The 25,864-nt window shown below is 47.0% G+C and overlaps 1 protein-coding gene across 1 annotated transcript; it reads right to left on the bottom strand.

Annotated features, from left to right (window-relative positions):
• Positions 1 to 4,413: 4,413 nt before the first annotated feature.
• Positions 4,414 to 25,581, bottom strand: LOC140719151 (perforin-1-like). The gene is given in 4 exon segments (XM_073033562.1): positions 4,414 to 6,150; positions 7,302 to 7,697; positions 7,699 to 8,113; positions 25,534 to 25,581. Coding segments are annotated over 3 exon segments (1,686 nt in total). The 5' UTR covers positions 8,083 to 8,113; positions 25,534 to 25,581; the 3' UTR covers positions 4,414 to 5,244.
• Positions 25,582 to 25,864: the final 283 nt, after the last annotated feature.

The raw sequence follows: 25,864 nt of genomic DNA, 5'->3' as shown, positions 1-25,864 counted from the left end.
ACTTTGACACAAAATAGTATTTTTCTGTCGATCAGTGTCAAAAAAAGCCAAATTAAGTCCAATATGATTCAATGTTGTAAAACAATACAAAACAAAAAGTATTCAGGTGAATACTTTTTATAGGCACTGTATGTCATGAAATTTGTTAACTTTTGGCAGCAGTACAATGCAATAATGATAAATATAGAAAACAACTGAACTACTATATTTTCAGCATATGTAAATCAAATAGTTAAATTAAATAAGTAGAGCAAAAACAGAAATAATGTTTTTAATGTAGTGAGGTAGTGTTCACGGGTACAACGTCCATTAAGGAATCGAATAGCAGATTAGAAGAAGCTGTTTCTGAATCGCAGAGTGTGTGCCTTCTCTTTCCAGACAGTAACAATGAGAAGGGGGCATGTCCTGGGGTGGTGGGGGTCCTTGATGATGGACACCATCTTCCTGAGGTATTGCTCCTTGAAGACCTCTTGGATACTACAGAAACTGGTACCCAAGATAGAGCTGACTAATTTTACAACTTTCTACAACGTACTTCGAACCTGTGCGGTATGCCTCCCATACCAGACAGAGACACAGCCAGTCAGAATGCTCACCATAGTACATCTTTTGAAGTTTTCCAGTGTCTTAGGTTTCAAGCCAAATTTCCTTAAGCTCCTAATGAAATATAGCTGCCGTCTTACCTTCTTTATGCACCAATTTGTTGGGATCAGGTCGAGGTTTATGAGATTATGAGAGGTATTGATAGAGTAGACAGAGATTATCTGTTTCCCAGGGCTGAAATGTCTAATACCAGAGGGTATGCGTTGAAGGTGGGACGGGGTATGTTCAAGGGGGATGTGAGGGGTAAGTTTTTTGCTCAGAGTCATGGATACCTGGAGTGCACAGCCTACACTGGAAGCTTTTAAGAGACATTTTCATAGGCACATGGATGTGAGGAAGATGGAGGGATATGGACATGGGGTAGGGAGGAGGGATCAGTGTTTGGGTGTCTCCGATTTGCTTTTTAGCTGGTTCAGCAAAACATTGTGGGCTAAAGGGTAAAGATGACAGATTTAGGGAACCTTGTTTTCAAGAGATATTGAGGCCTTGGTTAAGAACAAAGAAGGTTTATAGCAGGTATAGACAAGTAGGAACAAATGAGGTGCTTGTGGACTACAAGAAATGCAAGAGAACACATAAGAAAGAAATCGGGAGGGCTAAAAGAAGGCATGACGTTGCTGTAGCAGAGATTCTACAGATATGCGTTATGTTGAAGTTGTATAAGATCCTAATGTGGAGTATTGTGTGCAGTTTTGGTCACCTACCTACAGGAAAGATGTAAATAAGGTTGAAAGAGCACAGAAAAAATTTGCAAGGATATTGCTGGGACTGGAAGACCTCAGTTATAGGGAAAGATTGAGCAGGTTAAGACTTTATTCCTTGGAGTACAGAAGATTGAGAGATTTGATAAAGGTATGAAAAATTATGAGGGGTAGAGATAGGGTAAACAGGCTTTTTCCACTGAGCTTGGGTGGGACTACAATCAGAGATGATGGGTTAAGGGTGATAGGTGGAAAGTGTAAGGGGAACATGAGGGGAAACTGCTTCACTCAGAGAGTAGTGAGAGTGTGGAATGAGCTGCCAGTGCAAGTGCTTGATTTCAACTTTTAAGGGTATTTAAGAGTACTTTTAAGAGTATTTGGATGGTAGGGGTATGGAGGGCTAGGTCCAGTGCAAGGCAATTGGATTAGGCAAATTAACTGGTTCAGCACAGACTAGATGGGCCAAAGGCCTGTTTCAGTGCTGTGTTTTTCTATGACTCTATCCCTGGAATAAATCCACAGGACATTTGACAGATTCATGGGACATGGGACAAATCCTCAGAATAATTCCTGGGACTTGGGACAAATCCCCAGTATAAATCCACAGGGTCGGACAGACCTCAGGATGAACTGACAGGACATGGGACAGATTCCCAGGACACGGGAGAGATCCTGGGATAATTCCTCAGGGCATGGGACAGATCCCTGGATTCTGCCTTGGACTCACCTTGAGGACTAAAATGCCAAACAAACTTATCACCAAATTTTTGACCCTGGGAGTTAATGACTCCCTCAGCATCTGGATCCTTACTTTTCTGCCTAACGCACGACAAGCAGTAAGGTCAGACAGCAACACCTCCTTCACAATTATTCTGAACGCTGATGCTCCATGAGGCCACGCCCTCAGCCCCTACTCTCTTCCCTGGACACTCACAACTGTGCGGCCAAGTTCTGCTCGAATTCCATGTACAAGTTTGCAGATGATACCATCGTAGCGGGTCATATCTCAAATAGCGATGAGTCAGAGTACTGGAAGGAGAGAGAGCTTAGTGATGTGTTGTCAACTTTTCCCTGAATATCAACAAAAGGGCTGGTTGTTGACTTCAGGAATGGTGGGGTGGTTGGGGTGAGCACATGGTTCAGTCCACATCGACGGTGCTGAGCTTCACGTTCCTCAGAGTAAACATCATCACCATCTGTACTTGTCCAACCACGTGGCCAAGAAGTTCAGCAATGTCTCTACTTCCTTCAGGAGGCTAAGTCCCCATCAACTCTTACCCATTTTTATTGATGCTCCACAGAAAGCATCCTATCCGGATCCATCGCAGCTCGGTACAGCAACTGCTCTGCCCGTGACCACAAGAAACAGCAGAGAGTTGTGGGCACAGCTCAGCACATCACCGAAACCAGCCTCCCCTCCATGGACTCTATCTACACTTCCCACTGCCTCAGTAAAGCAGCCAGCATAATAAAAGCACCCATTCACCCCGAGACATTCTCTCTTCTCCCATCAAAACCATATAACAATTACAACACAGAAACAGGCCATCTCGGCCCTTCTAGACCGTGCCAAACGCTTACTCTCACCTAGTCCCACCAACCTGCACTCAGCCCATAACCCTCCATTCCTTTCCTGTCCATATACCTATCCAATTATTTTTTTTAAATGACAAAATCGAACCTGCCTCTACCACTTCTACTGGAAGCTCGTTCCATACAGCTACCACTCTCTGAGTAAAGAAGTTCCCCCTCGTGTTACCCCTAAACTTTTGCCCCTTAACTCTCAGCTCGTGCCCTCTTGTTTGAATCTCCCTACTCTCAATGGAAAAAGCTTATCCACGTCAACTCTATCTATCCCCCTCATTATTTTAAATACCTCTATCAAGTCCCTCAACCTCCAAAGAATAAAGACCTAACTTGTTTAAACCTTTCTCTGTAACTTAGGTGCTGAAACCCAGGTAACATTCTAGTAAATCTCCTCTGTACTCTCTCTATTTTGTTGACATCTTTCCTATAATTCGGTGACCAGAACTGTACACAATACTCCAAATTCGGCCTTACCAATGCCTTGTACAATTTTAACATTACATCCCAACTCCTATACTCAATGCTCTGATTTATAAAGGCCAGCATACCAAAAGCTTTCTTCACCACCCTATCCACATGAGATTCCACCTTCAGGGAACTATGCACCATTATTCCTAGATCACTCTGTTCTACTGCATTCCTCAATGCCCTACCATTTACAATGTATGTCCTATTTTGATTATTCCTACCAAAATGTACCACCTCACACTTATCAGCATTAAACTCCATCTGCCATCGTTCAAGCCCACTCTTCTAACTGGCTTAAATCTCTCTGCAAGCTTTGAAAACCTACTTCATTATCCACAACACCACCTACCTTAGTATCACCTGCATACTTACTAATCCAATTACCACCCCATCATCCAAATCATTAATGTATATGACAAACAGCATTGGACCCAGTACAGATCCCTGAGGCACACCACTAGTCACCAGCCTCCAACCTGACAAACGGTTATCCACCACTACTCTCTGGTATCTCCCATCAGCCACTATTGAATCCATTTTACTACTTCAATATTAATACCTAATGATTGAACCTTCCTAACTAACCTTCCATGTGGAACCTTGTCAAAGGCCTTACTGAAGTCCATATAAACAACATCCACTGCTTTACTCTCGTCAACTTTCCCAGAATCATCCCAGAAGATACAAAAGCCTAAAAGCTTCTATCCTCTTGGATGGCAAGTTGGACTCTTGACCTTACAACTTAGCTTGCTGTCATCTTACACGTTGGTATCTGCCCTGCGCTGCACCTTTTTGGTCGATTTTACACTTTATTCTGCATTGTTAATATTTTACCTTATTCTAGCCCAGTGCAATGAGCAATGATTTGACTTGTGTGAATGGTAGGTAAGAAAACTTTCCATTGTATCTGGGTGCACGTGACAGTAATAAACAATTCCAAAACCAATAAATCCCCGGGACAGATTCCCGCAACATGGGAATGATCCTGGAATAAACCTCCAGGACACAGACTTCGCACACTCAATAAAACTCGGGCAGATACTCTGCGTGACAATCATTTTACTCAGTCAAAGTCCATCGGTTGGAAAACACTGCAACATCCGGGCAATTTGTACAGCGCAACAACAGCTTATAAATTAACCAAGTCTTCACCCAAGCAGGAGGAGGGCAGATTGGGAGCAGCAGTGGTGGGAAGGGGATGTGAGCAGGGAACAATTTTAGAGAGCAAGTGAGGGGGAGAGAGTGTCACAAGAGAGGAGGCAGCGAGGAGGGAGGCATGGGGAAAGAGAGGATGGGGGGAGTGATAAGAGGGTGGGGAGGAAGGGACAGAGGGGGTCTGAGGCAGTACTGTGGGGAGGGCAGGGATAGAGGAGTGAGGGGAGGGATTTTCATGTGAGGGGTGGTGAGCAGGGAGGGGCAATAGACGAAAGAGTGAGTGACGAGGGAATGCCATTGGAGAGGAGGTGGAGGGGGGAGGAGGGGAGACAGGAGTGAAGAGAGGAAGGAGTTTAAGACAGGGGAGTGAGCACCGTGGGAGGGTCAGTGAGATAGGAGGATGGGGAGGGTAAAACAAGGAGGGAGGAAGGGAGAGAGGGAGGGGTGCAGGTGAATAGGGAGAGAGGTTGTAGGAGGGATGGTGAGAAGGGCTAGGAGAGTAAAGCTGTGATGTAGGAGGCGGGGGGGAGTGGGAAGGAGAGGAGGTAATGAGGGAATGTGTAAGGAGGGTGATGCAGGGAAAGGGGAGGCAGGAGATTGCTGCGGCCAGGGTCAGAGGTCAGAGGTTGCAGCTAGGCAGAGCGATTTATGTCCATGAGGGCTGTAGTAGCTCTCTCCTCAGCCCCTGGTCCAGGCCGGTCCACCCGCCACACTTGTCCCCGCTGTCAGCTCAGCTCCCTGGCAGGGACTGGTACTCACGGCAGTCATCCCCGCCCAGGTGAGGCCCACAGGTGAGCCGCAGCTCGTAGCTCAGGCTGCCGTGGTTCAGGTAGCAGAGGTCGACTCGGCTGGGCCCGGCCACCAGCGGGATCTCGCAGGCTCCCAGAAGGTCATCGCGGTCCAGCCCCCAGTCCTGGTCCCAGACCTCCAGCCGCAAGCGGGCGCCCGACCCCAGCTGCACCTCTTCCAGGTTCAGCCAAACGTCCCAGACTGGGTGGTTGTTATTGGCGATGGCCGCCGTGCTGGCCTTCAGCCCCGGGCCGCAGCTAACTCGCACGTAGGCGTCCGTCCCTGACGTGTAGTCGCCCCAGAGGTCCCGGCAGCGTATCACCTTCACCTCCAGCCGTCCCCAGCCCTTCTTCTTGGGGCAGCACTGACCGTTCACCCAAGGGTCATCAGAGCAGCGGCAGGAACAGGAACCTCGGGCCGAGCTGGGCCGGGTGCCACCCCTGGGGCAGCCCTTGGATGAGCAGTTGGCAGCATGCCCCTCCGATGCCCCTTCCACGATGTACTGGCTGATGGCACGGTGCAGGTGCGCCCGGCGGGGGTCCCGCCGAGACAGCAGAAGGTGCAACGGCTCCAGGGTGCGGTAGGTGACGCCCGGGTGGGAGGACAGGGAGCTGACCCAGGCTTTGAAGTGGTTGGAGCTCCCTCCCTCATCCCCCCCAAAGAGGAGGTCGGCCCCCTTTGACAGGAGGCCCCCTTGCACCACGGTCAGGCGGTCGTTGTAAGTCTGGTGGAAGGACATTCGCCCCTCAGCCTTGTTCTGTGCCTCCTTGCAGTGCCGGTACTTGGCGTTGGAATCCAACTTGCTGCCGATCTGAGCCTCTGCCTCAATAGTCAGACAGTCCTTCACCTGGGGGAGAGGGCACAGAGTGAGGGAGGTTAGGGGTGCCGAAAGAGGGAGGGTCGGGGTGCAGAGAGAGGGAGGGTCGGGGTGCAGAGAGAGGGAGGTTCGGAGGGCAGAGAGGGTGATTCGAGGGGCAGAGAGAGGGAGGATCGGAGGGCAGAGAGAGTGGTTCGAGGGGCAGAGGGAAGATCGGGGGCAGGTGGAGGGAGGTTTGGGGACAGAGGGAAAGAGGTTCGGAAGCAGAGGGAGGGGGTTTGGGGGCAGAGAAAGGGAAGTTCAGCAGCATTCTGGGAGGTTCAGGGGGCAGAGAGAGGGAGTTTGAGGGTTCAGAGAGTGGGAGTTTGAGGGGGTCAGAGAGATGGAGATTTTGGGAGGTAGAGAGATGGAGATTTTGGGAGGTAGAGAGATGGAGTTCAAGAGGCGCAGAGATGGATTTTGAGGGGGCATATAGGTGGGGCTGGTGGGAGGGAGAGGAACGGGGAGATGGGAGGGGAGAAGAACGGGGAGATGGGGTGGGAGGGGGAACTTGGGAGATGGGATGGGAAGGGAGGGGGAAGTTGGGGAGATGCAGTAGGGGAAGGGGAGATGGAGGGGAGTGGAGATGGGTGAGAGGGGAGTGGAGATGGGTGGGAGGGAGAGGGGTGATGGGCTGGGAGGGAGAGGGGAGATGGGGTGGGCTGGGAGGGGAGATGGATGGGAGGGAGATGGTGGGGGTGGGAGGGGAGATGGATGGGAGGGAGAGGGGTGATGGGTGGGAGGGGGAGGGGAGATGGATGGGAGGGGGAGGGGAGATGGGGTGTGAGGGGAGAGGGAGAGGGGTGATGGGTGGGAGGGGGAGGGGTGATGGGCTGGGAGGGGGAGGGGAGATGGAGGGGGAGGGGAGATGGATGGGAGGGGGAGGGAAGATGGTGGGGGAGAGGGGAGATGGGGTGTGAGGGGAGAGGGAGATGGGTGGGAGGGAGAGGGGTGATGGGTGGGAGGGGAGATGGATGGGAGGGGAGAGGGAGGTTACAGTTGGGAGGGAGCGGGAGCGGTGAGGAAGTAGGCGTGCTGAAGGGAGAGACTGGGACGACACGACAGCACCGTGGGAAAGAGCAATGACGAGACCGAGGATCGGGGTCCTGGTCCGGGTCGGCTCCCCCATCCCCTGAGCTCACCTCCTCGGCGGTCTGTCCCTCTGCCGCCACCTGGCAGGTACGGAGGGCCGTGATGTCTCGGAAGAGGCCGCCCAGGGTGACGGCGTGGACGTAGTGGGTGCCGAAGGTGCGAAGGAAGCGGCGATAGAAGAAGCCGGGGCCGCTGCCCTCCCCGTGCCCGTTGTCCCACCGCCCGTCCCAGCGCCGGGGCAGCCGGCGGATCTCTTGAATGAAGTGCGGATGCAAGGGGGGCTGCGTCCCCAGCCTGGCCCTGTACAGTCTGCACACCATGGCTTGGCTGGAGAAACTGTAGCGGTCGGTGGCCTCCCGTTTCCGGCCGAAGGACGCCATCTCAGACCGCTCCCCCGCCACCGTCATCCGCACTGCGGAATTTGGCCGCGGCTTCACGTCCAGCCCCTACGCTCCAGGAGGAGTCCACCCCGGCCGACTGCGAGGCCGACAGCTCCTCGGCCGAGTCGTAGACGGTGGACTGGAGGCGGAAGTTGCAGTCCGTCTCGGTAACCCAGTGGGCGACGGCCCGGGGCAGCCGCTGGACCTCGCCCTTCAAGTGCGCGTTGTGGCAGACGGTGCAGGAGCCTCGCCTTTGCCAGCTCCTCGTGTCCACCGCCCAGGCCCCCGTGCCTCGCAGCAGAACCACGTCGAAGCCCTCGCCCAGCAGCTCCATTCCTGGCACCGGCTTCTTCTGCCGGCACTCGTTGGGAGTGGCCACGTTGCAGATCGCCCCGCATGAAGGGGTCCCGAGGAGGAGGATGAGGAGCAGTGCGGGGAGCGGGGAGCCCATCGCCACCGGAGCTGGCACAGCTGACAGAGACCTGCTGGGCAGACAGAGAGGGGTGTGGGTGAGAGAGGTCAGGGCCCGGGTATAGGGGGAAAGGATGGTATGTCCGATGCCTGGGCCCGGGAGTATGTGGCGATGAAATATTCTCTCTATATAAATCCCGATACCCTGGATTAGATCCCACCGTGGGGATCTGTTATTCTATAATATGGACCCCACCCAACCCCTGGATTAGATACCAGCCTGTAACCCACTCCCAGGGATCTGTTATTCCACATATAAATTCTGAACCCCTAGATTAAATCCCCGCCTGTAAACCGTCCTAGACATCTGTTACTCTATGTATAAACCTCCCGAACCACGGGATCAGATCAGAACCAGTAACCCACTCCTGGGGATCTGTTATATGTATAAACACCTGAAACCCTGGATTAGAACCCAGCCTGTAACGTATTCCAAGACATCCTATATATAAACACCCCAAACCACTCATTCCTGACGAAGGGTCTCTGCCCGAAACGTCAACAGTGCTTCTCCTTATTGATGCTGCCTGGCCTGCTGTGTTCCACCAGCATTTTGTGTGTGTTGTTTGAAATTAACAGCATCTGCAGATTTCCTTGTGTCCACTCATTCCTCTCTCATTCTTGGGGGTATTTTTCCTGCCGCGCTCCCACTGTCAAGTTGTTTTCTCCCGCTCTGCCCTGTCTTTGTCTGCCTTCTCGCTCTCCCTCTCTGCCCTTCTTATCTCTCTCCTCCCACTTACCCCACTCTCTCCATTTTCTCTCACTTTCCCCTCTCCACCACTCCTTCCTTCACTCTCCCTACCTATCTCTCTTTTTCTCCCCTCTCCCTTTCTACCATCCTCTCTGTTTGCCTCCTCCTCCCTTTACCTCTCTTTCCATCCACCTCTGTCCCTCTCCTCCCTGTTGATCCCACTGTATCTATCACAGTCACTCAGTGTTTCTCTGTCTATCTGTCCCTCTCTGTCTCTTTCTGTGTATTTGCCTCTGTATTTGTAGCTATCTCTGGATAATTAGAACATGGACCGTAAAGTACTCCAGCACAGAAACTCTTGCTCATCCTGTCAATGCTCACCTGTTTCCTGCCTAGTCCCATCTTCCTGTGCCAGAAACATACCCCCTCCAAGCCCCTCTCAACTATCCAAACCTCTGCCACTTCCACAGGCAGCTCGTTCCACATTAGCACCACACTCTGAGTGAAGAAGTTCATCTCGGGTTCCCCTTAAGAATTTCACCTTTCACCCTTAACCTATGACCACTAGATCTGATCTCACCCAACCTCGGGAAAAAGCCTTCTTGCATTCACTATATCTCTCCCCCTCATAATTTTGTATACCTCTGTAAGATCTCCCCTCAATCTCCTGTGCTCCAAGGAATAAAGTTCTGTAAAGGGGGTTTCTTCTTTTTCTTTGTTACTGTGTATGTAATCAAAATGGCGTCTTTGTTTTGTTAAAAGTAGGAATGCTGGCGTCTTTGTTATGATAAGTGCTGGAAGCTTGTTTGGGACTGTAAACTGATTGTTGGGGGGGATTCTGGGGGGTCGGCGCGATGGAGTGAGAGAGAGAGGATGGGATGCTGGAAGCTGGGCGACGGAACGGACCCCGAGTGGGGGTCCCCGGCCCAAGGTTTTCAGTGAGGAGAGGAGACGGAGATAGAGGAGTGTGGAGCGTCTGGTCGACCACCGTGGGTGGTCCCAGGAGGCGGGTCGAGGAGTTCGGAGGGGATCGAATGCCAGAAGACTTCAGTAATTGAGCTCCAACGGTTGTGCACGAAGTGGTTTGGACTTTGATAAGTTTGGCGCCTTTTCTTTTTTCTTCTTCTTCATATATACTGTATCGTTAGTAATCACTTAGTTATAGTAATCTTTATAAATTGTACTTATTTAATCGCATAAGGTGTACTATCTGTTTTTTGGGCGAGGAGGGGACATCACACAGCATCCACACCAGCTGATTACCCAGTTTGGCGGGGCCGAAGGCCGCTCCCCCTAGACTAGAACGAGTTTGAGTCGACCCAGGGGTTACATTGTGGGGGCTCGTCCGGGATTGATTTCTGTCGAAGCTGTGTGATCGCCCTCTATAAATTATGTCTGCGGCGAAGAGCTGGTGTGCCTTTGTGGGTGTGTGATTGCCGGTTATCTCTGCATGTGTGTTGGGTGGAGTGGCTGCTGTTGGTAGCCCGGAGGTCGTTGTTCGAGTTCCGACTAGTGCTGATGAAAAGGTGGTGGGGCCATGGGCTGTCCATGCTGTTAAGAGTGCGAGGAAGGTCTGGTTGGAATGTTTCAGCAGTGGTAGGCTCCGCCCGGTTGGTGGAATAATGTCCAGCCCTAAAGGGGCGGAGACGTGGGCGGAGCAGACCTCTCAGTTGTTGGGTGAGTGGCAGTGCTTGGCTGAGGGAAAGCGACAGGGATTGGTTGAAAGTTTGAGTAGGCGGGCTGGTAGCGTTGTTAGAACTGTCGGGCGCAAATACCTCGAAGTGACAGCTGCCAGTTCTGGGAAAGTGTGGGAAAATGCGTGTGGTTCGACTGGAAGTCAAATGCCGCAGCTGGGGGGATTATCATATCCGTGGCAGGAGATTGGTGGGAAGTTTTTAGGGTATCCCTTTTGGTTAAGAGGGCAGATAAATTGCTTGCGGAGCCAGGGGGATCTGTCAAGGGGATCAGTTGTTCCATTGATCCGAGAGGTGTCGGGAAACTTAGAGGAAGCCCAGTGGGGGAACAGCTTGGGGTCTCTGGGGGAGCACGTTCCCAGCAATGTACCAAGGAACTCCCGCAAGGAACAGACCCTATTCCTGAAGGCTTAGAGGGACCACGCACTCAGGTGTTGTTACGGATGGATGGAAGTCAAGTTAAAGCCATCCTCGGCACCGGGGCACCGTTAAGTTGCTGTACAGTTTGTTTTATAACCGTTTTTGGAAGCCTTTACCCTTGACGACATTGACGGCACTGGAGATTTGGGGTACCAGTGCCGGTGATTATAAAGACGACGGTTGTTGGTCAGTGAAAATGGAGTTCTTAGAGGCAAATGTGGAGGTGACTGAGGTTCGTGAATCGTTAATGCTGATGTGTCCGGACACTGTTGAGACGGGCAGCGTTTCGGTTATGGAGAGAACCAATATCCTGTTGGTGCGCTTGGGGGCCTGCCCGGAGGAGGCGGGTGAGCGCTGTTTGGAGGCATTATCGATGCACCCAGAGTTTTGAGCTGCTTGTGCGGACGTGTGTAGCAGCATTGGGCCGATACCGAATTCAAACAAGAGCCGATGGTGGTATGGCCTGGAGGAGTATCTAAGGGTGAGACCCTCTTAGTGGATGCTGCGAAATACCACCAGGGAGGGGAGTTGACTGCTGAAGACACCTCGGTGAGGCAGAGGTTGCGGCGACTGGCCCCTACAGCCGTGGCAGACGTAGGCAGCGTGTGTGTGGATTATATTGCGCCGTAGAGGCGATGGCCTATCTGAGTGGTGCGAAGAGGTTTAAGGTGCTGGATCTGAGGAGTGGATGTTGCCAGATCCCGATGAGTGAGGCCAACAAGGAGAAGACGGCGGTTATAAGTTCCCTAGGAGTCTTCCGGTCCGCCCTGCAGGGCATGTGGAAGACCATGGGGGTGTGGAGGCATTTGGAATTTTGACGTACGTGGATGATCTCTTGGTATTTGGATTTGCCTCAGGAGAATATGAAGTGAGGGCGTTGCAGGAGAGGCTATGAACTACAGAGTTAAAGTGTTTTCTGGACACGTGCCAGGGCTGGCGAAGGTCGCAGCTTGTGAGTGTCTGTCTCTATGGAATCAAGTTTGAAATGAAGACTGAGAGACCGGAGAGAGTGATCTGGAACCATTTGAAAGACTTACAAGTTGGAGAAAATGAAGAAAGTTGTTTGACTGAGGGCCACAGCAAACTGAGAGCCTGGAGAAGGGAGTTTGGGGAGGTGAAGAAATTGCGGACAAATCTCAGAAGGGGGAAGCGGTAACTTGAAGGGAACCTGAAGATGACCATCGACAGTTCAAATGAAGTGCAAAACCTGAAGGTTGATCTGGAAGAAGTCATGAGGAGGAAAAAAACTGGAGAGAAGTGCAGTGAATACTGAACTGGAGGGTGACCAATCTTTAACTGCTGCTTTTCAGGTCGGGGTGGAAGAAGCTGTTGGAGTAACTGCATTCCAGATTGAGATGGCCGGGATGCGGGAGTCAGAACTGCTGAGCCAGGGGCCAGAGAAGATGATAATCTCAATTGCAGGAGGCTGAAGAGACTGCAGGAGCAGTGCAGGCCACGTGTTTCCGTTTGGAGAAGATCAAACAGCAGCTACCGATCAAAGAAATGAGGAAGAATACGGATTCAAAGGCTGATGTGCTGGACGTGTGGTACATGCTGCCTTTTGCTGACTTTCCCTCGATTGAGGAAGAGACCTTTGGCCCTTCTTCCACTGAGTCAGGTGTAGTGGGGAGGGTTAGCTGTGTGCAGTGTGGGGCATGAGTGAGAGGTTGAAAGAGGAGTTGGTAGTGGACCCAAGGTATCCCCAGCTATGTCCTAGCCTAAGGGTTTAGGTGAGGGGGGTACGGAGGTCTCAGAAGGGTTAGGGAACGCCCAGATAGTTGGCCTATATAGCGCCTAAGGAACAGGGCGTGAGGTTTACTGTGTGGGGAGGAGATGTCACTGCTTGTGCTTGGGTTACGGTGTGTTGGCAGGAAAGGTGATGAGTTATCTAATAGTCATGAGGACATGACTTTTATTTGGTAGGGGGAGAGTGTAACGGGGGTTTTTTTTCTTTTTCTTTGTTACTGTGTATGTAATCAAAATGGCGTCTCTGTTTTGTTAAAAGTAGGAATGCTGGCGTCTTTGTTATGATAACTGCTGGAAGCTTGTTTGGGACTGTAAACTGATTGTTGGGGGGGATTCTGGGGGGTCGGCGCGATGGAGTGAGAGAGAGAGGATGGGATGCTGGAAGCTGGGCGACGGAACAGACCCCGAGTGGGGGTCCCTGGCCCAAGGTTTTCGGTGAGGAGAGGAGACGGAGACAGAGGAGTGTGGAGCATCTGGTCGACCACCGTGGGTGGTCCCAGGAGGCGGGTCGAGGAGTTCGGAGGGGATCGAATGCCAGAAGACTTCAGTAATTGAGCTCCAACGGTTGTGCACGAAGTGGTTTGGACTTTGATAAGTTTGGCGCCTTTTCTTTTTTCTTCTTCTTCATATATACTGTATCGTTAGTAATCACTTAGTTATAGTAATCTTTATAAATTGTACTCATTTAATCGCATAAGGTGTACTGTCTGTTTTTTGGGCGAGGAGGGGACATCACACAGCATCCACACCAGCTGATTACCCAGTTAGGCGGGGCCGAAGGCTGCTCCCCCTAGACTAGAACGAGTTTGAGCGATGCCTGAGGCGACCCAGGGGTTACAGTTCTAACCCAATGGAACAAAAAATAGTGGGAAGTTCGAGAATTGGGAAGCTTTTAAAAAATCAACAGAACGCAACAAAAAAGTCATTAATGATGTAAAACTGGAATTCAGAAGTAAGCTAGCCAATAATGTTAAAGAGAATACCAAATGTTTATTCAAATACATAAAGTAAAAAAGAGAAGTGAGAGTGGATATTGGTCTTCAAGTACTTGGAGGCACATGATAAAATAAGCCGTAGTTGTAGTCAGCATTTCCTCAAGGGAAAACCTTGCCTGACAAATCTGTTGGAATTCTTTGAAGAAGGATAGACATTGGAGAATTGGTTCATGTTGTGTGCTTGAATTTTCAGATGACCTTTGACGAGGTGCCACACATTAGGCTGCTTAACAAGCTATGAGCCCATGATATTACAGGAAAGATTCTTACGTGGATAGAGCAGAGGCTGACTGGTAAAGTATGTACATGTCCAGCACAGCATTGTGGGCCGAAGGGCCTGTATTGTGCTGTAGATTTTCTATGTTTCTATTCAACCTTTCCCAACTCAGGTCCTCACATCTGAGCAAGGTCCTTGTAGATTTTCTCTGAACACTTGCAATCTTACTAAATCTTTCCTGTAGGTAGGTGACCAAAACTGCACACAACACTTCAAATTTGGCCTCACCGATGTCTTATACAATATAACATCTGTGCTCAATGCCCTGACTTATGAAGGCCTTTTTATGGCCCTATCTACCGTGATGCCCCTTTTGAGGAATTATAAACCTGTATTCCACTGCACATCTCAATGCATACTATTCACTGGGCAAGTCCTTCCTGGATTTGTCCCTTTATTTTCATTAAATTCCATCTGCCATTTTTCAGCCTGTTTCCCTAGCTGGTCCAGATCATCCCATAAGCTTTGATAGACCACAGGCTTGGAGAGGGTAGTATTGGAGATGAATATGATGAAGTTGTTCAAGAAGTTCTATATTGATTCTTTATGCATTTTATTGAAGGTCTGCCAGCCAGTTTACTACATCAGATTTGTCTTTTTTAAACGGCTGTTAAGTACTTTTTTTAACACATAAAATTTTTCTTCTCCCTGCTTTTTTTCCTTGTTTTCTTTTTAAATTACTATTTTTTCTTTCTTTCATAGTTCCTCATGGGTAGATTTTTTTTAATTACTATTCTGAATTAAGTTTTACATTTTTTTGATGGAATTGTTTCTCGTCATCTATAATCTTTATTTGCAGTGCATAACTTATCTATTTTCTGTCATACTGCTTAAATGGAGCTGCTTATGTCAATGTCACGAAACTGGAAGTTGGTTTTTGGGGTGTCTTTTTTTTTGTACAGCTAGCTGCTTTTTTGGGTAGCCATCTAGTTTTGGGATTAGAGGGTGGGGGGGGGGGGTTCTCTAGTGCCAACACTATTTAATGCTTTTTTTGTTATTCTGGACATTTTTTTGTCCTGATTTTATTGATTTATACCTTTGCTCCAGAACTGTTATTTGAATGTTTGATCCTGGTTATGCCTACTATTTTCTATGTTTTAATAATTGATAATGATTAGTCTGCTGAAATTTATAAGCTGAAATGTGAAGGGATTGAACCAAAAGAAGGAAGGTGTTTTCCCATCTTAAGCAACTTAAAGCTGACATTGCCTTCCTGCAAGAAACTCATATTCGTAGTTTCGATAATTCTTGTCTTATGTCAAGATGGGTAGGTCAGCATTTCCATTCTTCCTTCCTGGCCAAAGCCAGGGAGGTTTCTATCCTTATTAATCAAAATGTTCCTTTTGAGCTCCACAGTAAGATATCCGATACAAATGCTCGGTTTATTATTGTTTCTGGGAAATTATTTAATACTAAGGTAGTATTAGCTAATTTGGATGCTCCTAATTCCGATGATGTGAACTTTTTTGAACTTTTTTCCCCTTATTACCTGATCTGAGTTTATATTCTCTTACACTGGGTGGTGATTTTAACTGTTGGTTAGATTCAGCTTTGGATCGATCATCAGCTGTTCCTAGATTACCTACTAAATCTGCTTTAGCTATTCATTCTTTCCTTTCTAACTCTGGTATCTCTGATGTGTGGCGTTTTTTTCATCCTACTGAGAGATTATTCCTATTTTTCACATGTCCACCATACTTTTACTAGATTTGATTATTTTTTAATTGATAATCAGCTGATCTCATTTGTTCACTCTTGTGATTATCAGAGTATATTGATCTCGGATCATGCTCCAGTTACTTTGTCTTTAAATTTCCCCGGTCTCCCTCAAATGAATAAATATTGGTGTTTTAATCCAACTTTGTTATCGGATGATGATTTTGTAAAATTTATGAAGGATCAGATAACTTTTTTCTTAAACACCAATACGTCATCTGAAATTTCATCCCAGATTGTCTGGGATGCTATGAAAGCATATTTGAGAGGTCAAATAATTTCATATACAGTGAATTTCAAAAGAAAGATCCATTTAGAGCGATTATATTTGATCAGTCAGATTAAAGTACTAGACCAACTATATGCTCAGATTAAAAATCCTGAATTATACAAGAAGTGAGTAGAATTTCAAACTAAATTTGACCTTATCTCCACTCAATCTGTTGAACATCAACTTCTTGAAAGCAAGAGCCACTTTTCATGGTGATAAATCTGGCAAGTTTCTAGTTAACCAATTGAGACACTCTAAAACTAAACAGCATATTACAAAGATTTGGTAATATTACCTCGAATCATTCTGAAATTAATGACTCATTTAAGAATTATTATTCTCGACTTTACACCTCCGAATCTTTAAATGGTAATATTTCTGTTGACCTTTTTTTTAAATAGTTTGAATATTCCTTCACTCTCCTCTGACTTTAAAGCAAAACTTAATGAGCTAATATCACTAGAAGAAGTATTTTCTGCCATTTCTGCACTGCCTTTGGGCAAATCTCCTGGACCTGATGGGTTCTCTGCAGAATTTTATAAATAATTTGGATGTGTTATTTCTCTTGATGCGGAGAAAGCGTTTGATCGTGTAAAGTGGAATTACCTTTTTGCAGTTTTAGAAAAATTTGATCTCGGTCAAATTTTTATTTCATGGATTAAATTGTTAAACCTATGTCCCACCACTTCTGTTTTGACTAACTCTCAGCAATCACAGTATTTTAGCCTTAAATGTGGCACCCGTCAAGGATGCCCTTTAAGTCCTTTCCTTTTTGATCTGGCGATTGCATTTCAAAGCTGTCCTGAACTGACAGGGATTTGGAGGGGGGTTTTGAGCATAAAGTTTCTCTTTATGCCGATGATTTATTACTTTTTCTATCAAATCCGTCCACTTCTTTACCCCCAATGTTTTTACTTCTTGATCAGTTCAGCCAGCTTTCTGGCTATAAACTCAATCTACACAAGAGTGAACTCTTTCCAGTATGCATAAAGCTTACAACATGACCAGAATAAATGTGACAAGTTACTGTTCTCAGATTTACATCTATTACAAACTGGTGAAGCATCAGAATAGAAGCTGTGCAACTTTTCTTTGGAATAAAGTATTTTTCACTGTTTCTCTGAGGCTTATGGGAAGCGGTGGGAACTGGACCTGCTCATAGCCATCCTTGGAGCAACAAGCTCCCTATCTTCAGCCAATAAGTATGAAAAAATGGCTGTATTGTTTGGAATGGTGATTGCTAAGAAGTTAATCCTGCAAATGTGCCTACGTATGATCTGTGGCTTAGAGAACTGGCAGATACTTTACATTTGGAGAGACTGAGACTATGTAATGAGGACAGAGGGGACATCTTTGAAAGGATATGGGGCCCTGTATTGGGCTTTCTTACGGGGTGAGGACTGAGGTTTTTTTGATGCGGTGCTCCTCTGCTGTGTATGGTTACTTTTGCCTTTATATTATTCTCCCTTTTGCTGCTCAATATTTAATTTGATTTTTTTATGGTCGAGGTTTTTATGGATGTGCTGTATTTTTTGTTGTTTGTAGGAAAAAAAGAATTAAAAATTTTTTTTTAAAGATTGAACTCTTTCCAATTAATAAAGAAGCACAAGCATTAGTATTTCATGACCTCCCTTTTAAAGTAGTTAATAATCAATTTACTTACCTTGGTATTACAGTTACAAGGAATTTCAAGGATCTTTTTCGTGAAAATTTTGCTAATCTTTTGAACTCTACAAAACAGAGTTTGTTACAATGGTCACCCTTATCTATGTCTCTGGTAGGTCGTGTTAATGTTATTAAAATGTATATCGTTCCTAAATTTTTATACTTATTTCAATCTATTCCAATTTTTATTTCTAAAGCATTTTTTGACTCCTTAGATTCTATTATTTCATCCTGTCTGTGGAAGGGTAAACGTTCTAGACTTAATAAAGCTTACCTACAAAAATCTAAAAAAGGTGGTATGGCTTTACCTAACTTCCATTTACTATTGGGCAGCTAATATTTGCTGTCTTACTTTTTGGTCCTTTTTTATAACCAGTCTGACTGCCCTAAATGGGTGACAATAGAGTTGAACTCCAGTAAGGAGCTTTCTATTCCTGCACTTCTTCGATCTGCACTCCCCTGTCACTTGCCTAGACTAATTGTTAGTCCTCTTATTAGACATACTCTGAGAACTTGGGCCCAGTTTAGAAAGTTTCATGGTCTTCATGGTTTCTCTCTTTCTAGTCCTATCTTGCACAATCATCTTTTCTTACCTTCTACGCAAGATTCAACATTTCATGATTGGTATGGAATGGGCGTTAGTCACTTTGAAGATCTTTTGATAATAGTTTTGCAACTTTCCAACAACTTTCTGCAAAGTTCAATCTACCTGATGCCCACTTCTTTAGATACCTTCAAATTAGACATTTCAATAATCCTTTATTATCCAATTTTTCTGTGATGCCTGAGAAAAACATTGTGGACCTGTTTCTTTCTATTAACCCATTGAGCAAAGGCTTAATATCTTTTATTCGTGATAAATTAGTGACCCTAAGGCGTGCCCCCTTTGATCAAATTAGAATGGCTTGGGAGCATGATTTAAATATTTCTTTATCTGATGCGGTTTAGGACTCAATTCTCAAGTCAGTTAATTCAACCTCTCTATGTGCTCGCCAATGTCTTTTACAGTTTAAGGTTGTACATATGGATCACATGCCCAAATCTAAATTGTCCCAATTTTACCCTAACATTAGTCCTGTTTGTGACAAGTGTAAAGGTGGCAAGGCTTCTCTTATCCATATGTCCTAGTCTAGAGAAGTTTTCTTAATGTTATCCCATATTCTTAATTGCCACTTAGAACCTAATCCTCTGATTGCTCTATTTGGTACCCTGGATGAGGCTGATATACATTTGAGTCCAACTAAACGTCGAACATTATCTTTTGCCTCTCTTTTGGCTAGACATTTAATTCTCCTTAGGTGGAGAGATGTTGCCCCACCCACCCTTGCTCAATGGCTTAATGATATTATGTCCTGTTTAGACCTTGAAAAAATTCACTACTCACTTCTCAACTCGGACATAGAGTTTCACAAGGTGTGGGGACCTTTTCTTGAATATTTTCACAACTCCTCTTTGGATTAAGTCCATTTTTTAATCCCTTACTTTCAGCTTCTTTTTCTTTATTTGGTAGTTTTTATTTACATTTCCAGTTTTGGGGGTTTGAATGCTCCTATTAATATTTTTACGTCTTGTAATAGTTGGCCTGGAGTTTTTTTTCCGTGGGCGGTGGGGGGGGAGGATACTAACTTTATATGATTTTATTTTGGGTGTTCTTTCATCACTGTTTTGAACTATATAATTGTTATGTTTATCTTGCACTGTATTAATCTTCATTTTGCTGTTGGGTTTTTGCTGTAGTAATTGCAGAAATGCATTAAAAAATCACTATATAAAAAAAGTTCTTAGACACATGAACGTACAGAGAATGGAGGGAAACGGACACTGAGTAGGCAGAATGAATTAGTTTATAGTAGATTAACTAGTAGTATGATATGTGAGATGAAAAGCCGGTTCCTGTACTGTACTGTTCATTGAAACTATGTTTTTATTCTGTTTTTGCATTTAACTATTTATTAGTTATAACCAGTTGTAACTAGTTATTTAATTTAACTATCTGATATACATATGATGTATATATAGCTACTGTAATTCAGTTTTTTTCTAAATTATCATGTATTGCATTGTACTGCCACTGCAAAGTTAACAAATTTCATGACATATGCCGGTGATATTAACCCTGATTCTGATTCTATGTGCTATAGACCATTCAGCCCGTCAGGTTAATTCTGGCATCTAACTGAGAATCACAGGATTTGCTCAGCCCCGATGAAGAGTTTTAACCCAAAACATCAACTGCTTATTTCTCTCCATAGACCTGTTGAGTTCCTTTAGCATTTTGTGCGTTACACAAGACTTCCAGCTTCTGCAGAGCCTCCTGTGCTCCCTCTGTCTCCACAAATTTTCCGTCAGAAATACCTCCCAATATTGCCATTGTTCTACACCAGAGAACACTTTACAATAGTAAATCAACCACCTGGATGTCTCTGCAATGTGAAAGGGACGTCCAGGAAGAAAGCTTCACTGTTATTGGGAGAAATGCTGAGATCTCCACACCGACTGTATCCAATTTTGGCATCAAATCCTCTCTGTCCTCCACTTCATTTGGGTAGTCTACAACTCAGTGGTATGAACAGTGAGGTTCCTGGTCTCAGATAACCCATGATGTAGCTCTATAAAACCTCGGTTAGACCACACTTTGAGTATTGTGCTCAGTTTTGGTCACCTCTTCTAGGAAGGATGTGGAAGATTTCGAGAGGGTGCAGGGGAGATTTTACCTAATGCCGCCCGGATTAGAGAGCATGTCCTGTGAGGAAAGGTTGAGCGAGCCAGGGCTTTTCTCTTTGGAGTGAAGGAAGAAAAGAGGTGAGTTGATAGAGGTGTATAAGATGATAAGAGTGGACAGAGACTAATAGCTAATGACTATTACAAGAGAACATACTGTTAAGGCAATTGGAGAAAAACATAGAATTACATCTGAGAAAATTATTTTTTAGACAGGGAGTAGTGGGTTCATGTAATGTACTGCGAGGGGTGGTGGTAGAAGAAAGATACTTTAGGGACATTTATGGGACTTAGATAGGCACACGGATGAAAGGAAAGCAGAGGGCTGTGTGAGAGAGAATGGCGAGATTAATCTTGGAGAAGGTTGAAGGCTTGGCATAATATCATGCGCCAAAGGGTCTGTACTATGCTGTAATGCTCAATGTTCTTTCCCAACTCCCACTGGTCCCTCTAGGTTAAATCTCCCTTTGTTCAGCACCCCTCCCATTTCACTCACACATCATCCTCCCATATTTGATTCCATCTGCCAGCTATCAGTCTCTTCACCCTTCTCCCATTTCTACCTCTTTCCTCCCACTTCCAAGTATGCATTATCGCTCTCTTAGCTAGTTTCATCCATCATCAATCAACCTGAATCAACACCAGAACCCCCCCCCTCACAACTAGCTCCATGTTGCCCACCGTTCCCCGTCTCATCTAATTCCACCAGCCAGCCTGCCTCAGTCCTTCTGTGCAGTGCTGCCTCACCCTCGACGCTGGCGGCCCTGATGCAGGTTATCAACCCAAAACCTCAGCTATCACTTCACCTTCACAGAATTCTCCAGTTCTTCCTTTCTTTCCCCTCTCTCCAGCCTTATCCCACACCGCTTTACCCTTCTTCCTCGCAGTCTCTGCTCCCTCTTCGATTCCACTCTCTCCACTGCCTGTTATCTCTTTTCTCTCTCTCTCTCTCTCCCTCATCCTGCTCTCTGTCTCCCTCTCCATCTCTTTGTCTCTCACCGGTGACCACATTCAATGTCAGGAACCAAAGGCTGAGTGACCTTGGAGTCCGGGTTTCCAACTGCGACACAAACTGTGGACGACAGAGGATCGACCACAATTCCCACAGAGCTGCTGGGGGGAAAGGGAGAAGAGGTGGAAGTGATGGGGGAGCAAGAGAACAAGGGGAGAGTGAGGCAGAGAGAGAGAGAGAGAGAGAAGGGGTGAAGAGAGAGGGAGAGAAAGGAGGTGGGAGAGTAAGAGAAAGGGGAAAAGCCAGAAAGGTGGGGGAGGAAGAGAGGGGGGGAAAGATGTCTGGAGTGTTAGGGAAGGGAGCTAGAAAGAGAGAGGGTCAAGAAAGGGTGGGAGTGAGAGGTGTGTGGGGGGAGCGAGAGAGATGAGGAATAGAAAAGGGGGTGAGGGATTGGGGAAGAGTAGACTCAGTAAGGAGAGGGAAGGGGAGAGTGAGAGAGGGGGAAGATAGGGAGTAGAGATGGACAAGGTGGGAGAGAGAAGGAGGAGAGCAGGATGGAGAGGGAGAGGAGTGTGTGTGAAAGAGCAAAATGGAGGGAACGAGATGGGGAGAGGAGAGAAGGGGAAAGAGAGCGAGGGGAATTGGGGGTAGAGAGGGAGGGGAAAAGAGCTGGGAGAAGTGATATGGGAGTTGGAATGGAACAGTTGGCGTGGTTTGTGAGACCAGCAGAGATCGGAAGAGCTGAGTGTGCATTGAGGTTAAACCTCCACTTCAGACTAGAGACAATTAATTGTTTCCTGGTAATTCTGCTCATTTGCTCACTCGCTCTCTCTCTCTCTCTCTCTCTCTCTCTCTCTCTCTCTCTCTCTCTGTGTCTCTGTCTTCCTCACTCTCTCTCTTTTCCTCTCTCTCCCCTCCCTCCCTCCCTTCTCCTACTCTCTCCCTCACTCACTTCATCCCTTCATCCTTTGCTCCCTCTGTCCCTCCCTCCTCCAGCTTCCTAGGACAAGCTGACCCACTGCACCTCTCTGTAGGGCAGAGGGTTCTGGCTAGGGTAAGAACAGAAGGAACGACTCACCTCCCCTTTGAGATATGCTTCGACAGTTTGGCTCAGACACAACGGTGATCTGCTGATCCACTGGTGACAAGTGTAGGTTGAAGAACTGTGCTGTCCTTTCACACAATCTCTCTCCCCCCCCCCAGTTTCCCGTGGCAACCGTCAGCGTGTGACTTCCGTTGGCCACCGCCTGTGTGTGTGTATGTGCTTCGTGGTTACAGGCATGCTACTAACGTCAAAGCCCTCAACCTATAGGTTCAGCAGACAATTGTCTCACCCCACAGGTTTCAATAGCAAGAAAACAGGCCCTTCGGCCCAACTGGTCAATGCTGACTGAAAATTTTCATCTCACCTCGTCCCACTGGCCCATTTCCCTCTAAATCTTTCCTGTCCATGTACATCTGCAAGTGCCTTTTAAACATTGTTAATGTACCTGCTCAGCCACTTGCTCTAGCAGCTCATTTTACGGTTGGATGACCCCCCCCCCCCCGGGTGAAACAGCTGCTCCTCAGGTCCCTAGTTAATCTCCCCACTCTCACTTTAGACTGGTGCCATTTGGTTCTTGGTACCCCAACCCTGGAGAAAATGCCTGTGTGCATTCACCCTATCTATGCCCCTCATATTTTAATATGCCTCACTAAGCTCTCTCCTCTGTCTCCTCCGAGGAATGAAGGACCAGCCTCTCCTTCTAACTCAGTCCCTTGAGTTTTAGTGATACAGAGCAGAGTAGGTCCTTCCAGGTCTGTGAGCCACGCTGCCCCAGCAACTCCAACATACCCAACTGAACAAAACCTGTTGAAACATAAACCAAGTCACTGGAGAGATGCAGCTGTTGGGTATAAGACTCGTCTTTTATTCAACAAAATGAGGCACGCTCTGGAGGAAGAGGCCTGTTTGACCCAATATTACATGGCATTTTATACACTAAAGATCAAAGGGCAATTCTACAGTTGCCATGTATCTACAATGCTTCATTTGAAATTCATATAACGTTCACACCTCCTTCGCACCCACACTCCAGACACACAAATGAACGCTAATCAGCATCGTCTGGTTTTCAGATCCACAGCTCCAGGACACCATTGTCCAGGGCTGCATTTTAAATTTAATCTACAATCCATGTTCAGGTCTGAAGATTGGTTGCTGAAGTTAATATTTGTTATACGCCCTAATTCCAGAATATCCCCAAACAGGGATAACTTACAATGACCAATTAACCTGCCCAGTACATCTTTGGACTGTGGAAGTAAACTGGAGGACTCAGAGAAACTCCATGCATCCCACAGGGAGCATGTGTAGAGACTCCTGATAGAATGGCACCAGAATTGAGCTCAGAACTTTGGAATGCCCCAAGCATTAATAACATTGTGCTGAGTTCCGCCAACATCCTTGTAAATCTTCTCTGCACCCATTCCAGTTTAATAAGTCTATCTTATAGCATGGTGACGATAATCTAAGAGTGGCCTCAGCAATGTCTTGTACAACTGCAACATAACAACCCTTTTACAAACACAAGAGATTCTGCAGATGCTGGAAATCCAGAGCAACACACACAAAACGCTGGAGGAACATAGCAGGTCAGGCTATGGAAATGCAGCAGTATAGTGCAAGACATAAAAAAAATACAATGAATAATACAAGGATGAATGAAAAGGTAGCATTCATTGCTCATTCAGAATCCGATGGTGCATGGCGAAGAAGCTGTTCGTTCCTAAAACGTTCAGTGTTGTGTTCAGTCATGTCTTCAGGCTCCCCCTGATGGTAGTAATGAGAGGAAGGCACGTTCCAGGTGGTGAAGGATGCCACCTCCTCTTGAAAATGCCCTCTGGTAGGGAGGGTTGTACAGTCCTGTGCAGCCTCTTTCCATCCGGTACATTGGCGTCTCCGTACGGTGATGCAGCCACTCAGAATGCCCTCCACTGTACATCTGTCGGTATTTGCAGGAGTCTTTGGTGAACACCGAATTTCCCGATGGACAACCGAAGGTGTGTGTCTGTCTGTCTGTCTGTGTATGTGAGTGTGTGTCTGCCTATATGTCTGTCTATGTATGTGAGTGTGTGTGTGTGTATGAGTGTGTCTGTATGACTGCGTGTGTATGTGAGTGAGTGTGTGCGTGTCTGTGTATGTGAGTGTGTGTCTGTATGTGAGTGTGTCTGTCTGTGTGTATGTGAGAGTAAATCCCGGTGGCAAGGTTGATCCCGTGAGTGTGAGTGAGTGTGTGTGTGTGTGTGTGTGTGTGTGTGTGTGTGTGTGTGTGTGTGTGTGTGTGTGTGTGTGTGTGTGTGTGTGTGTGTGTCTGTGACGTGAGGGTTTCCTCCCGGTTCCTTCCCACATCCCAATGTGAGGGGACAGTGGGATAATCATCCGCTGTTAATTGCTCCTGTGTGTGGGTGAGGGGTACAATCTGAGGGGGGCAGGTGTTTGAAGGAATAAGGGGAAAATAAATGGGATTAGATCTGATCACGAGGTTGTGCATTTGTTGGAAATCGAGTATCAGAATGCTGGAAGACCACAGCAGGTCAGGCAGCTTCTGTGGAGGGGAATACATCTGAGATATGTTTCAAAATTGTGCTCACTTTCGGATGAACTATATGTACATAGGATGTAATGGAAGTTCTGCGTCAGTACCACAGGCACATGGCTTCACGTGAAAAATGCACAATACGGCTAGGTTACGGCGGGTGTCAGATGTACCCACACTCTCGGGTGTTGTTCCCGCCCAGGAAACTCGGAGAAGAGGTGATGAGTGAGATCTGTCCCCGGCCTTGCTCTCGGAAATATGAGTGAGCCGGTGACTCAGCGCGGGTGTGAAATCCGGCTGACTCAAAGCTGGTTCCAGCGCCACATCACGTACCGGCTTCAGCCCCGAACTACCCCTGACGACAACGAAACCCTACATACACCCCCTTCAGTATCTCCAAGTCCGGTCCAGCGTGCTGTACCAAACTAAACTGCCGATCCAATTCACCTATTCGCTTTACACGGTTAGACAAATCTTTTCTGCTTGCAGTCCATTGCCCTCCATTCTCGGCACATCCCCGTGCCCAACAGCCTCTTAAACACCTCTATCATATCCGACCCCACCATCGGTGTAAAATGTTGCCACGTACATCTCCTTTGAGGTTTCCACTTCCCATCTGAAATGCGTCCCCACGTACAGATTCTTTGCGAGAAACCGCAGAGTTGTGGACACAGCTCAGAACAAACAAACATCACGGAAACCAACCTGTCCGCACGTCCGGCCCCGGGAGTAGAATCAAAGGCCCCGCCGATTCCGGACAATCTCTCTCCCCCCCCCCCCCCCCCACCCCTCCATCGAGCAGAAGGTACGAAAACACGTCCCACCTTCTACCCTGCTGTTTGAATGTCCCCTAGATTGTAGAATGGACACTGCACCTCACGATCTACCTCGTTATGATCTTGCGCGTATCGTCTACCTGTACTGTCCCTCTTTGCAGCTGTTATAATTAATCCTGCATTGTTATTACTCTGGCTCAATACACTGTATAATGATTTGACCTATATGAACAGTATCCAAGACAAGCTTTTCACTGCAG

The sequence above is a fragment of the Hemitrygon akajei genome, chromosome 31 (assembly GCF_048418815.1).
Source record: "Hemitrygon akajei chromosome 31, sHemAka1.3, whole genome shotgun sequence".
NCBI classification, from domain to species: Eukaryota; Metazoa; Chordata; class Chondrichthyes; order Myliobatiformes; family Dasyatidae; genus Hemitrygon; species Hemitrygon akajei.
This window is presented reverse-complemented; position numbering and strand designations above follow the sequence as displayed.